Here is a 13,778-nt window from a genome sequence, read left to right as displayed (position 1 = left end):
GAGAGGCAAGAGAGAGATGTGCGGAGAGGTCAGGACTTGACACGTGAGTAATGGGGATGGGGTAGGGAACAGTCCGGTGCAAGCAGAAGAACAAGGTCAGGTTGACAAAGGAAAGACTTTGCAACAGATGTGCAAGGAATGTGAAAGGGGAAAGGAAGAAAAATATGATGGGCACAAAGAAATGGATGGAGGGTTTAGGCATTCTATTTATTTACACATAATCAAAACAGGACAGACCCTACCTGCAGGCTTACAATCTGGAAAAACCACAACAGCAACAACAACCAGGGCACACAAGGGGAAATGGACAGGGAGGAAAACCAAACCTCGTGCACTAATTTCTAAACACTTGTTCCTATAAGGACTGGATCCTTGAATTTGATGTGGAACACGACACAGACAGCACAGATATATGCTAAGGGAAAACCAGCAGGAAAAAGAAAAAGACTGTGTGTGAGTCTACTGCAAAAAACTTCCATAGGGAGAGCACAAAGAGTTAAAAAGAGAGAAGAAATCCAAGTTGCCAACATACAATAGGGCATAAAATGGGCAAAATATGTGAAGTGGGATAATGAAGAAAAGTTGCAAATGTAATGAAAAGAGTGAAAGGAAGGGGAAGGGGGCTTAGGAAGGGCATGAGCAAATTAGTGTCTACAGACCTTGGAAATCTAAATTAATTGCTTTGTTTGTTTGTTTGTTTTATATCCCACTCTCTCCCACCAAGGTGCTAAGAGTGATTTACAAAGGCAGGTCCCCATCTCGGCAGTGCTTAGGTCCACCCCGGCTTCAACAATGGAGCTTTCTCTCATGTTCCTTCAGGCCACTTTGCAGTGTAGGCTTTGACCAATGCGGACTCTGCTTGGCAACAAACCAGGTCCTATCACAGGGGATCACGAGTAGAATAGATTCATCTTCCCTAGGATTCAGAAGATTTTGGGTTGTCTCTCTCACAGTTTGCTTTGTCCTTCCTCAACAACCTTCGCTGCCTCTTTCTCCTCCTCCTCATCTTGGCTCTTCATTTTGAATATTCAGCTGCCTCTTTCTCCAATTCGATCTGTGATCCTTTAATCCAGCTGCCCTAGTAATTCTGCAGGCCCTGATCAGCTCAGACCTCTCTCTCTCTCTCTCTCTGCACAGATTAAGTGAAGTTTCTCAAGGATCTGCATTCTTTTCTCCTGGCCCCCCTCCTTCGTTCTATTTTTTTGTCCTTTGAGTCTTTCTCTTGGAAATTGTGTTGTTTTTGCTAGAGCAAGAAAGGATTTAGTGGTAGTCTTAAATATTATCCACACACCATACATTTAAAACACATGGCTCCCCCCCAAAAAATCAGGAACATTAGTTTACTCCTCACAGACCTACCTTGTCCAACACTCTTAAATTACATTTCCCAGGATTCTTGGGGGGAAGACCTATGGATGTGACCTTAGGTCCTTCTTGAAAGCTAAAGTAGAGAAAGAAGTCACCTGATAATATAATCAGACCTCACCTTTGTTTGTATGTTTGTTTAAAGTATACTTAAAGGTAAAAGTAAAGGGACCCCTGACCATTAGGTCCAGTCGTAGCCGACTCTGGGGTTGCGGCGCTCATCTCGCTTTATTGGCCGAGGGAGCCGGCGTACAGCTTCCGGGTCATGTGGCCAGCATGACTAAGCCACTTCTGGCAAACCAGAGCAGCACACGGAAATGCCGTTTACCTTCCCGCCAGAGCGGTACCTATTTATCTACTTGCACTTTTGACGTGCTTTCAAACTGCTAGGTGGGCAGGAGCAGGGACCAAGCAACGGGAGCTCACCTCGTCGCGGGGATTTGAACCTCTGACCTTCTGAGCAGCAAGTCCTAGGCTCTGTGGTTTAACCCACAGCATCACCCGCATCCCAAGGTATACTTAGGTGGCCTTTATGACTAAGCTCTCACATACTGTACTCATTCCCATGACATAAATGCAGTGCTGTTTTCTAGAAAAAGAGGTGCTGGAACTCACCATGAATGCCTCCCTTGCTCTCTTGTAATGGCAATGGCACCCACCTGAGAGGTGCTGGAATTGAGTTCTGGTGAGTTCCAGCTGAAAAAAAATCCCTGCATAATTATAATATGTAATGCCACAACATTTGATGGAAAACAGAGTCATCATACAGCACCAGAAAAGGCAGCAATAGGAATAAATAATAAAATTGGTATAAAAAAATGATAACAATAAATAACAAACAGACCAGAATAATATTAAGGATGGCTGTTTCTGCATCACTTATAAAGCAGACAGAGATTTGTGTAAAAAGTTTCTTGTGCTAATGTATATGTATAGATGAAAATGTCATAAGGATTACCATAGTCTAAATGTAGCTTTTGGAAAATATTACTATAATTTGCCTGGAGAGTCTTTCCCCATTTGAATGTAGTGGGAAAGACTGAGCAGGTGACCCGTGAGCCTGCTCCATTAGCTAACTTTGTCAATGGGCAACTGCAAGACCTCTGATCTCCCTTCTTACATTTCTTTTGTTTTTAAAACAGACATAATGGACAGCCCTTAAAACAGAGGACTCCTTCACGCAGAGAACTGTGCTTCATATAAGGGACTTTTCTTGACAAAGTAGGACACAAGACCACCCTAATAATATTATTAAAACAAACAAAGCAATTCAGCAACAATATAACATACTTTCAGGAAAGAGGAAAGACTTAAACCTAATAGGTATTTCACACTCTCACTCGCTGGATCATTGTCATGGTGAGTGATCATTACATGTTCCTTTTTTTTTTATAAGATATTTATTAAAGTTTTCAGAAATAATACATTTATGAAACAAAAAGAAAAGAAAAAACAAAAATAGAAAAGTACAAAAATACAAAAATAAAAGCAAATTAAAAACACATAGAGTTTCCATTTACTTGTTTTCTTTTGACTTATCTTCCAGACCTCCTCATACCTCCCTTTCTTATATTCCAATTCAATTTGTTTGTTTAGCAAATCCTCACCACTAATTCTTTTAATTATTTCAAAACCTTATTTTCCATATCTCTTATACATTACAGCTGAAAACCGCTTAATTTCTATCCAATATCATTCTAACATTCCTTGATCATTACATGTTCCTATGATCCTTGGGAGCGAAGCCATCGGGAGTTTCGTACTCCCAGTAGGGTCACCTAAGGCAGTAAGGTCAAGGGGGAGGAGCTACACAAATAATGAAGAACACACTCATTTGAAGGCTTGAGGTGATAGGGTCATACAGACTGCAATTCAAATGCATGCTTACTCAGATGTAAATTCTGCTGTCTTCAGTAGATCTTAATCCTAAACATGCTTGGGATTGCAGCCTTGAGCAATTAAGGAGGAAAAAAATGTTTTCCTTCCTTTTTAGCACCCTCCCACACTGCTAGTTTAGGTAAGCAATACCTCCCTCTGACCATTAGGGGTATTGCTTTTCAGTCAGGGGTGCACTGAAAATATAACAGATATTTCAAGTTATTATTTTTGTGTTTATTATATGAGTGGGCATTCTGGGATTCTCTCGCTGCACACACATCACACTTCTTGCTGTGCCCATCTCCACCTTCAAGTTTCAAATGAAACTCCTTAAACAAGGACTTCTGAGAACATCACACTTTGAAATATGGGACACAGTGAGGGATGTAAAACATTTTATAAATAATTTGCACAAACCTATCACAGATTTAGGTGATACTTTATGGAGCACTGTCAGTAAGTTAGCTGAACCAAAATCACTCACTTTTTCTATTTCCAATTTGATCTTTCTTCCAGTGAGGTTTTTTATTTAGTTGTTTGTTTATTGCAGCCTCTCTGGAATGCTTTGAGCCTATTTCATGTTTTGGAGATAATGCTATCTCCAGGGAGCATTCAAGTTGCTTCCTAGAAGGTCTGCAGGCTAGATGCCAGCAGCTTGGATCATGTGGTTCCACACACCCAATCAATGCACAGATCTAGTCCAGGCACTTTGGGGAGTAGCTTGAGCTCTCCCTTGGGCATCCTTAGTGCTGTGGCTTTTGCTGCTGACACGGTGCTGCTTATGCAAGCAATTTTTCTCTCTGCAGAAAGCTGTTCACCACAGCAGCAGCAGTGGCGGTGGTGGCAGGTGGGGTGGGGATGGAGTGTGGAAGCCCAGGGGTGCATTCCCGTTGCTTTTCTGGGTTCCCACAGGTGCCTTGATCTTGGATGCCATTAAAACACCGCATAGCTAAACTTGCAAAAATATCATATTTAATTTCCCCGATTTTCCCTTCCTCTACCCCAATCAAAAATGTATGCCTTGAGGCCAAGCTGAGATAATATTTGTCTCAACCCTAGTTATGAATCGCTCATGAGCTGGGGGATGAATGATGGAGTCCTCAAAGTCTGAAGGAGAGGTCAGAATAACTGCTGAAGAGCCACAGAGGTGGTGACAGGACTAGTTGTTGGGTTTCTCCTGGCATAGGAGCCTCTGGTGGAGAGCAGGGATTTATTCTGCCATCTCCCTGGAGTCTCCTGCCTCATCTCTGGGCTTTGGGTAATCCAATCACAGGGCAAAGTAGGCAGGTGGCAAGTCACTATTTTGTTTCTCAAAACTGCAATGTGTGAACTGAGTTTTAAATCTCTCTGGGCTTCAGGACACCCTAGTAGCATTACGTAATCATTTCCTATCTAGGAGTCAATAATACTGAAAGCAATACACCCCACAAGCAGGTAACATTATGTGACTCAGGTATACTCTAGGAACACTGAGACATTCAAACACAACTTGTATACCTGAATAGCCTACTTTTGACTTGTCACTTTCATTGTTAATGTAAAATCTGGAAGTCTGAAACGTTAAGACAAGAGTGAATAGATTGAAGATGCCTGTTAAGTCTCAGCAAAATACATGCTAACATGCTCCTTGAACACCTTTTCTTTATTTTCTGTCAGGTCTTCCCTTTTCCTGTAGTTTTAATTTCCATATGGTACAAGATTCCACAGCAACTGTCCTCATTTGTTTTGTTGAGAAGTGGGGAGGGAAAAAAAAGTATGATATGAAATTGACGCGTGACTGAATTTGAAGCAAGAAAAGCTCCACCAATCTGCAATTGATAATGATATTTGTTTACCAGCACTGAAGTCTAAGGCTGCAATGCTATATACCCACTTACCTGGGAATGAGCCCCCATCAAACTTTGTGAGACTTGCTTCAGAATAGACACGGATAGAACTGTGCTGTGAAAATCATCAATCAGGGCTTTATCCCTCACAGCCTTTTGGCAGAGGTATCGGGTTTTTTTCTGTTTAATGTGTAAATTAGGAAAAGGGAAGATTAGTTATTTAGCAAGATCATGGTTGCCAGATCAAAGAGTCCAAATAAAAATGTGACTATAACAGACATTTGTAAATTGATGTACAGTCAGAATAAAGCAAAGAAAAATGCCCTTCTTTCATAACTCTGTATAATGTGGGTTCAGTTCATGAAATTGACTGGCCATAGGTGTAGGTTGGTCACAGAACAAAGAAATTCTTTGGATAATGTTCAGTTGGTTTTTGGAACTCAGTGCCACAAGAAATGGATATAGCTGTTGGGTTCAACAGCTGTTAAAGGGGGTTAGATAGATTATTGGAGGAGGAGAAGGAGGAGGAGGGGGAGAATTATATCAATGACTGTTAGCCAAGATGGCTAAATGAAACTTCAAAGTTCGGATGCAGTGTGAAAATGAATGCCAGTTGCTTGTGGATAAGAATGGCCTTCACAACTTACTAGTGGACTTCCTGGAAGCAGCGGGCTAGCCAGTGTGATAAACAGGAAACAGGAAGCTAAACTAGATTGGGCAGCCAGCAGCAGCTTTTGGTGGACTTCAGCCCCCATCAGCCGCAGTCAGCATGGCTGATGGGCAGGGATGATGGGAATTGGAAGGTGCCATGTTGGTTATCCCTGAACTAGTTAGACCTTTAAAATGACCCAGCATGACCCTTCCTATGTTTAAGTGCCAATAGGAATCTTGCCTCTAATGTCAGTGGAACCAGAAGAAAGAAATAAAGGAGCTGTACTAATGTAACTTAAATTCTGAACGTTGAGAAGGTAAATTCTGCTGTCTGGTCCAATTATGCAAGGTGGCACATTTCTGCTGGGAATGGCAAAGCAGCAAGGGCTATTCAGGTCACTGAAGCTTCACATGCTCCCTGACCACTGGGAATTCTCCTGCTTCTTAGGTTTCACCAGGCATCGCTTTTGCAATTTGAAGCCTACAGCGGTACCTCGGGTTACAGACACTTCAGGTTACAGACTCCGCTAACCCAGAAATAGTACCTCGGGTTAAGAACTTTGCTTCAGGGTGAGAACAGGAATCGTGTGGCATTGGCCTGGCAGCAGCGGGAGGCCCCATTACCTTAAAGTGGTACCTCAGGTTAAGAACAATTTCAGGTTAAGAACGGATTAAGTTCTTAACCCCAGGTACCACTGTATCATTGAGGACCAGAAACTTGGCATTTTGAAAGGGGGACAACGTTGAGATTCTCAGCTTGCCATACTGCACCCCACTACAAATTCCACACTGCCAAGGCCCGACCATTCACCAAATAGCAAAAAACGCACACCGCTCTGGGGCTAAGGAATGTGGAAGCACTTCAGTAAACTCAGATGTGTAAGGAAGAAACCCGTTAATCACCAAAACATCTTTATTCCAAAGGGGAGAGTCGACCTCCTAAGGACTGCTAGCTATGTGTGCTGTTGACACATCTCCCTATTCCTCAGCATGCATCGAGCCCAGCTGCGACAATCACAGCTGTACAGTTTTCTCCACCAATTAAAGGTGCTCCCCTCCTGCACTCACCCAGACCATATTACCCCTCCCCTAAAAAAAAAAAAAAATCTCTGCTAAGGCGAGAGAATTATTTTCGGAACAAGAGCAGTTATACAACAAATGAATTATTTATCTTTTTTGCATCAAGGAAGAGAAAAGCATTTAGTTAGGACCCTTATTTATTTATCTTGAGTGTGTGCGCATATGTGTGCACACAACACACACAGAGAGAAATTGTTTTTACAGGGACAGCTGAAAATCCCCATTGAAGGGAGGGGTATGTTAAGCTGAACGAAACACAGCTGTACATCCTCCCCCTCCACTTCTTTGTCCCCATCTTCCACTTTCTCCATTCCCCCTCCTCACAAGGCTCTGATTTTTGTTACATAACAGAACCCAAGTACCCTTCTGGCTATCACTGATATACAAGATTATGTTACAAGGGCTCCCTTCGCCAAAGCTTATCGACATAGCAAGCGATGCTAATCCAGCACATACACCCCCCCTTTCTTCCATCCTCATTGCTCTGCGCTCGGCTTCTCCCCATCCCTGTGAAACTAACAAACCTAGCTGTCTTTTTTCATATTTCAAAGCCCCCCTAATTGATGCCTCTTCTTGTCTCTTGTGTGTTTCCTTTCCAGATTTCAGCGACAGATGGATCCCTCTCTCCCTCCCTCCCTCCCTTTTTGCCTCCATCTCCTTCTCCCCCCTCCCTACGTTCTCCTCCTCTCCCTACATTTTTTGTTTGTTTGTTTTCAACACGTTTGATCTGAAGTTCTGAAGCATCTCGGAGGGGACCCACGAGAGGAGGAGGAGGCGGAAGCTGCACCCAAGGAGTGTCAGCGACACCAAGGCGGCGCTGCCTTGTTCTCCCACCAATTGCATCATGGTGTTGTTCAGGGGAAGCTGTGGAGGAGTCACACAAAGAAGATTTGTTGCTGAACATTTCATTTTTGTTTGGCTTTGAGAAGAAGCACAAATAGAGAGAGAGAGAGAGATATCTTTCCCCTCCAAGTACAACTTTCACTCTGATTGATGACCACAGCTAGTCAGTGTTGTCACTGTGTGTGAAACTGGGCACATATGACAATGGTGGTGTCCAACAGAACTGGGGTGCTCATGCCCTTCGATTGCTAAGCTCCGAGGGCGTCAAGTCGCCCTCTTGAAGTCTCCTTCTCAATTCTGTTGTTGTTGTTGTTCTTGTTGTTGCTGGGTTTGCCTCTTTTAGCCTAAAGGGGGCACTGTAGCCCAACATGCTCCGTCTGGGATTCTGGGTGGCTACCCTGCTCTGCATTTTTGCCCCCAGCAGTGTCTGGAGCGACTGCTGGCTGATCGAAGGAGACAAAGGTTACGTCTGGCTGGCTATCTGCAGTCAGAACCAGCCTCCGTACGAGACCATCCCCCAGCACATCAACAGCACTGTGCACGACCTGCGGCTGAATGAGAACAAGCTCAAAGTGGTGCTCTACTCCTCCCTCAACCGCTTTGGTAACTTGACGGACCTCAACCTGACGAAGAACGAGATCTCCTACATCGAGGATGGAGCCTTCATGGGGCAGTCCAACCTGCAGGTGCTGCAGCTGGGCTACAACAAGCTCACCAACCTGACGGAGAGCATGCTGCGCGGCATGGGCCGTCTCCAGTTCCTCTTTGTGCAGCACAACCTGATCGAGGTGGTCACCCCCACTGCCTTCAACGAATGCCCCAGCCTCATCAGCATCGACCTGTCCTCCAATCGCCTCAGCCGCCTGGAGGGAAGCACCTTCACCAGCCTCAGCAACTTGATGGTGTGTGAACTGGCTGGGAACCCTTTCAACTGCGACTGCAACCTCTACGGTTTCCTCATGTGGCTGGTGGCCTTCAACAATGTTACCAAAAACTACGACCGCCTGCAGTGTGAGACTCCCCGGGAGTTTGCCGGCTACCCACTTCTCATGCCTCGGCCACACCACAGCCGCAATGCCATCACCATCTTCAAGTCAATGTGTGGGGATGGCAATTACCCCTTGATCTCCAGGATCAACCCCACACCATACATCCCAGATTCTCAGAGGGAGGAGGACAATGCTGAGAACTCAGGCATCAGCCCAGACTTCCTCTCAGTAGAGCCTCCAGCGTCTTCCACCACGGATTCCTCCTACATCCCCAGCATCAAGCTGCAGCAGGTGACTATCACCTCAGCTGCCTTGGTGGTGACTATCCCATTCCCCTTCAGCAAGATGTATGTGCTGGTCCAGTACAATAACAGCTACATCTCTGATGTAATGACCCTGAAGAAGAAGAAGGAAGTTGTCACTCTCACCCACCTGAAGGCTCATACAGACTATACCTTTTGTGTGGCTTCCATACGCAACTCCAAGCGCTATAACCACACCTGCCTCTCCTTTGCCACCAGGAGCAAAGGGAGAGAGGAACCCATGGCCAACACATCCACCACTACCCATTACATCATGACTATCTTAGGTTGTCTTTTTGGAATGGTTATTATCCTTGGCATTGTTTATTATTGCCTGAGGAAGCGTAGGATGCAAGAGGAGAAGCAAAAGTCCCTCAATGTCAAGAAAACGATTTTGGAGATGCGTTATGGCTCAGATATTGATACCAGCTCAATTGTACATCCGTCACAGAAGTTGGGGGAGCCGCCTGTCATCCCTGTCTCACGGATGTCCTCTCTTCCATCAATGATTGGGGAGAAGATGCCCTCATCCAAATCCATGGAGGCTGGCATGGATACTCCCAAGGTCACCACCAAGGGCAATTACATTGAGGTTCGGACAGGTGGCGGGGATGGGCTGGACAGGTCACAGCGGGATGATGACCTGCATGAACTGGACAATGGCCAAGGTTCAGCCGCCGAAATCTCAACAATTGCCAAGGAAGTGGACAAGGTGAACCAGATAATCAACAATTGCATTGATGCCCTCAAGCTGGACACAGCCTCTTTCTTGGGGGGAGGGGGTGGTGTTGACTCTGACATGGCTTTTGAATGCCAGTCCATACCAGCCGGTTCCTCTGTTGGGCTGGAGAGGCCAAGCTTCCTCTCGCCACCCTACAAGGAGAGCTCCCACCATCCCCTGCAGCGTCAGCTCAGTGCAGATGCTGCGGTGACCAGGAAAACCTGCAGCGTCTCCTCCAGCGGCTCCATCAAGAGTGCCAAGGTCTTCAGCCTTGACGTACCTGACCACCCACCTTTGAGTAAGGCAGACTCCAAGTACATTGAGAAAGGAAGCCCACTCAACAGCCCCTTGGATCGTCTTCCCCTCGTGTCCCCAGGTGCCATACACCACCTGGAGGTGAAACCATCCTACCACTGCAGTGAACACCGGCATTCCTTCCCAGCTCTCTACTATGAGGAGAGCGGCGATACCTTAAGTCAGAGGGTGTCCTTCCTTAAGCCGCTCTCCCGGTCCAAGCGGGACTCCACATATTCTCAGCTCTCGCCTAGACATTACTTCTCGGGCTATTCCTCCAGCCCAGAGTACTCCTCAGAGAGCACCCATAAGATCTGGGAGCGTTTCCGGCCTTACAAGAAGCACCACCGGGAGGAGGTTTACATGGCGGCCGGCCACGCCCTGCGGAAGAAGGTCCAGTTTGCCAAGGACGAAGACCTGCACGATATCTTGGATTACTGGAAAGGTGTCTCTGCTCAGCAGAAGTTGTGACTCTCTCATTAAAAGAAAGAAAATCAACACACACACATACACACACATACACAAATTAACCCACCTGACTGTGAAAAACAAAAACAAAACAAAACCCCGATAAAAGAAACTGAAAACCATTTCTTAAAAGTTTACAAAAATGAACAGGAAAAAAGGCCCGTGTAAAATGAATTGTCTCTACTGTGTTATGGGGACCACTGTTAACTCCTTCGGATTGGTGGGGAGGAGACACTTGCTTTTGTACTGAGGTAAAGAGAAGGGGGTGACTGTTAAGGGAGATACTGGGCTGGTAGGTAGCAGAAGTGGCAAAGGAAGGATGCTAATCAGGCATAGGCTAAGACAGCCCACATGATTTTTCTGTTCCGGTTTGCTATTTTGTTCCAGAAAGAGAGGATTTTGCTCATTCCCCAGACAAAAGGGAGGCAGGGAAGGGGTGATGCCTCCTCATCCTTCCCTTCCCTATACTTAAAGGGGCTCTTAAAAGGTTGCCTTAGTGCAGCCCTCCCCAACCTGGTGCCCCCATAGGCTTTGCACTACGTCTCTTACCGGACCCAGCCAACATTGCTGTGGTGCCCAAGGCTGATGGGAATTGTAGCCCAAAACATCTGGAGAGCACCAGCTTGGCAAAAGCTGCCCTAGTGCATGGGAGGCACTTTCCTGTGAGTGGATCTCCCATAGCTGGGGAAGCATTTCAACAACCCAGCTGTGCGGACAAGGGCCAGTTGTGTGAGTGCCGGATGTGGGATTAGCAGCCTGCAGAGAGTACGAGTGCCAGTCTCATGGGAAAGACCCAGGTGGGCAACCTCTGCTGATGTGGTTGGGTCATTTAACGTTAACCTCAGCTGTGTTGGCACAGCTTGTTGAAAAGTGATCCCCATTGTTTCAGGGGCCTCAGAGTCCAGATGAAGACGGTGTAATACGAATGTCCTCTCTGTGCTCAGAGAGGTTTTCTAGGCCTGCTGCCCTGCTCCCACCTCCTCCATATATCCTTATCTGCACAAGGACAGGAGCAAAGAGCAAAAAGGGAGGCTTTCTTGACATGTCCTCACCTGCCTATGAACCTTGTGTGGTGTAGGCTGCCACAAGATGGCTTGGCTTCCTCCACTCTGGAAGGGGCTGGGAGATGGAGCATCAGTAGTAGGGTCTCCTCCATCTCATTCCTCATTTGTTAGGAAGAAAGAGCATTAGCTCACAAGGTGCCTCCCTGCACCTCAGTGGGCTGTTCAGTTGTCTTCCAAGAGGAGAGGGTGATTGTGCTGCCTGACACATGGAAAGAGGAATTGCCAAGGTGAGGGGAAGGGAAGGCGGGCAGCATCTGCAACCCCTCTATGATCTCAAGGAACCCTGACCCCAGATACGCTTGGCTTAGGGAACAGCACACAACTCCATCCCAGAATACGTTGGGCGTCCTGCAGAGCAGAGTCTCATGACAGACAGACAGATGGGCTCTCATCCGCTGCTCCTTACACTGAAAGAATGCCTGTGATCAGCTATGAGGTCCTTGGTGGGTGAGGCGAATCTCAAATAGGCTTCCGTTACACCTCACTGCCAGAACTTGACCTAAGTAGGAATAGAGGAAGGGAATCAATCTAACACTCTGATGGCTGGATAAATACACTACACTGCAGCGGTAGCTAGCATAGTGCCCTCCAGATGTTGGGACCGCAGCTCCCACCATGCCTGGACATTGTCCATCCTGACTGGGGCAGATGGGAGTTGCAGTTCAACTGCAGTTCTGGAAGCCACCACATTGGCTGTCTTTGCAGTGCGGGAAGCTGTTATGACGGAACACTGGATGGGAGCAGAGAGGGTTAAAGAAGGCCTAAAGGCAAGGTACTTATTCAAGGCAGTGTATAAAGGGTTGGATCAGAATAGGAAAGCATAGGCATCCATCAGTTAAACTGGTGGACAGGCCAGTCTCAACCACTGACCTGCCACCATGCTGCCATCACCTGTTCTTCATGCCCATTGAATAGAACAGAATATATTTTATTGAATTAGTATTTAGGCTATAGCAGCGCGAAGTGAGATGACAAAAATTTAAGCCCGGTAACAAAATTTTCATAAACTTACAGAAAGTGGTGGGGGGAGGGTGGGGAGCCACTCTTGAAGGAATTATACCCTTGAATGAAGATAATACGCTGATATCAGAGATTGCTACTTAAATCCCATTGCTTCCTTGCAGATGCAGCTGTCCTACTCCTGACCACCATACTTCCTTTTGCCCCTGGGAAAGAGTGCCAGTGGCCAATGGGAACAGCAGAGAAGGCAATGGTCAATGCTTGGAGTTATCCAGCAGCTCCAATGTGGCCTTAAGCTGCCATGAAGACAAGGGATTGTTTAATCAAGGAGAGCTGGTATAGAATAGGAAGCAAACATGAGATATCTAGGTAGCACCCCTGCAGAGTGTGACGTTATAGCTAATTTGCTAAATCTAAATAGCAGAGTCACTCTATGAAGGCTGTGTTCTATAGAGGTGGTGATAGGGAATGTTTTATCAGTTCTAGTGCCAAGCATAAAGCGTCTGCTTTCCGGAACGTTTCCACTCCCTCTTGCCCTCCCTGCCTTGCTATGTCTTATTACACCACTTGATAAGGTGTATTTTCCCTCTGCTCACCACCATGAAGTTTTCTCACATCTCTACCTTGAAGCAAAGCTCCATAGCTTATAGCCTCCCACTACCTGCCTGCATCAGAACACACCAACAAAGCACAAGTTACTTCAGCCAGGGAATCTCCCAGCAATTCCTTTTCAGTGATGGAGCCCCCCAAGCAAGGAGTTGTTTCAGGAGCCATCACTGGGGCAAATGCCTCTTCCCAAGATCTTCTCTTGGCAGTGCTGTTCCATTAGTAGAGCTGGCCCAAAGGAGTCCTGTATTCTAGTTTCCGAGCACCAAACTAGAGTCCTTTTTCCAATGCAGGAAAAGAAGTATCACTTCTCCCAACAGGGACCCCAGATGTAGACACTCAAGGTAAGCTTGGCCTTGCATAGCCAGGGCTAATCTCTCTGCATCTTGCAGTATTTCTTCTTCCCGATTTTCTGCCTGCAGCCAACAGCAGCAGGAATAACAATGTAAAGCTGAATTTAAAAAATGTCTGATCTAGCAAACTAAGAGGCAAGCAGCCAAGTGTATTTTGAAGTGGCTGGGTAAGTGGGCTCTGTGGTTAGGGTTCTTGTGAAAAGGCAGTTGTAGCTGAATGGTCAGTGTTTACTGGGTTGCTGTGGGGAGAACTCTTGCCTCACCTCCACCTCTGATACATGCTGTGCTTCGCACGGCAATCGTAGGAGGACCCTTCTCTTACCTGAGCAATAGTGTGGATAGCAAAAGCAGTCTGGGCTGGTAGTGCCATCCAGTAAT

General features: G+C 46.2%; 1 protein-coding gene across 4 annotated transcripts in view; it reads left to right on the top strand.

Annotated features, from left to right (window-relative positions):
• The window catches only part of ELFN2 (extracellular leucine rich repeat and fibronectin type III domain containing 2), a 152,080-nt gene extending 139,385 nt beyond the window's left edge, over positions 1–12,695 (top strand). For all 4 annotated transcript variants that reach the window (XM_081879460.1, XM_081879461.1, XM_081879462.1 and 1 more), the window contains one exon: positions 7,400–12,695. In XM_081879460.1, the coding sequence (XP_081735586.1) occupies positions 8,012–10,420 (2,409 nt within the window). In that variant the 5' untranslated portion in view covers positions 7,400–8,011 and the 3' untranslated portion in view covers positions 10,421–12,695. The remainder of the gene's footprint in view (positions 1–7,399) is intronic.
• Positions 12,696–13,778: the final 1,083 nt, after the last annotated feature.

The sequence above is a fragment of the Podarcis erhardii genome (genome assembly GCF_964252035.2).
Source record: "Podarcis erhardii genome assembly, chromosome: 10".
NCBI classification, from domain to species: Eukaryota; Metazoa; Chordata; class Lepidosauria; order Squamata; family Lacertidae; genus Podarcis; species Podarcis erhardii.
The sequence above is the reverse complement of the archived record's forward strand: the minus strand, read 5'-3'. Positions and strand labels throughout refer to the sequence as shown.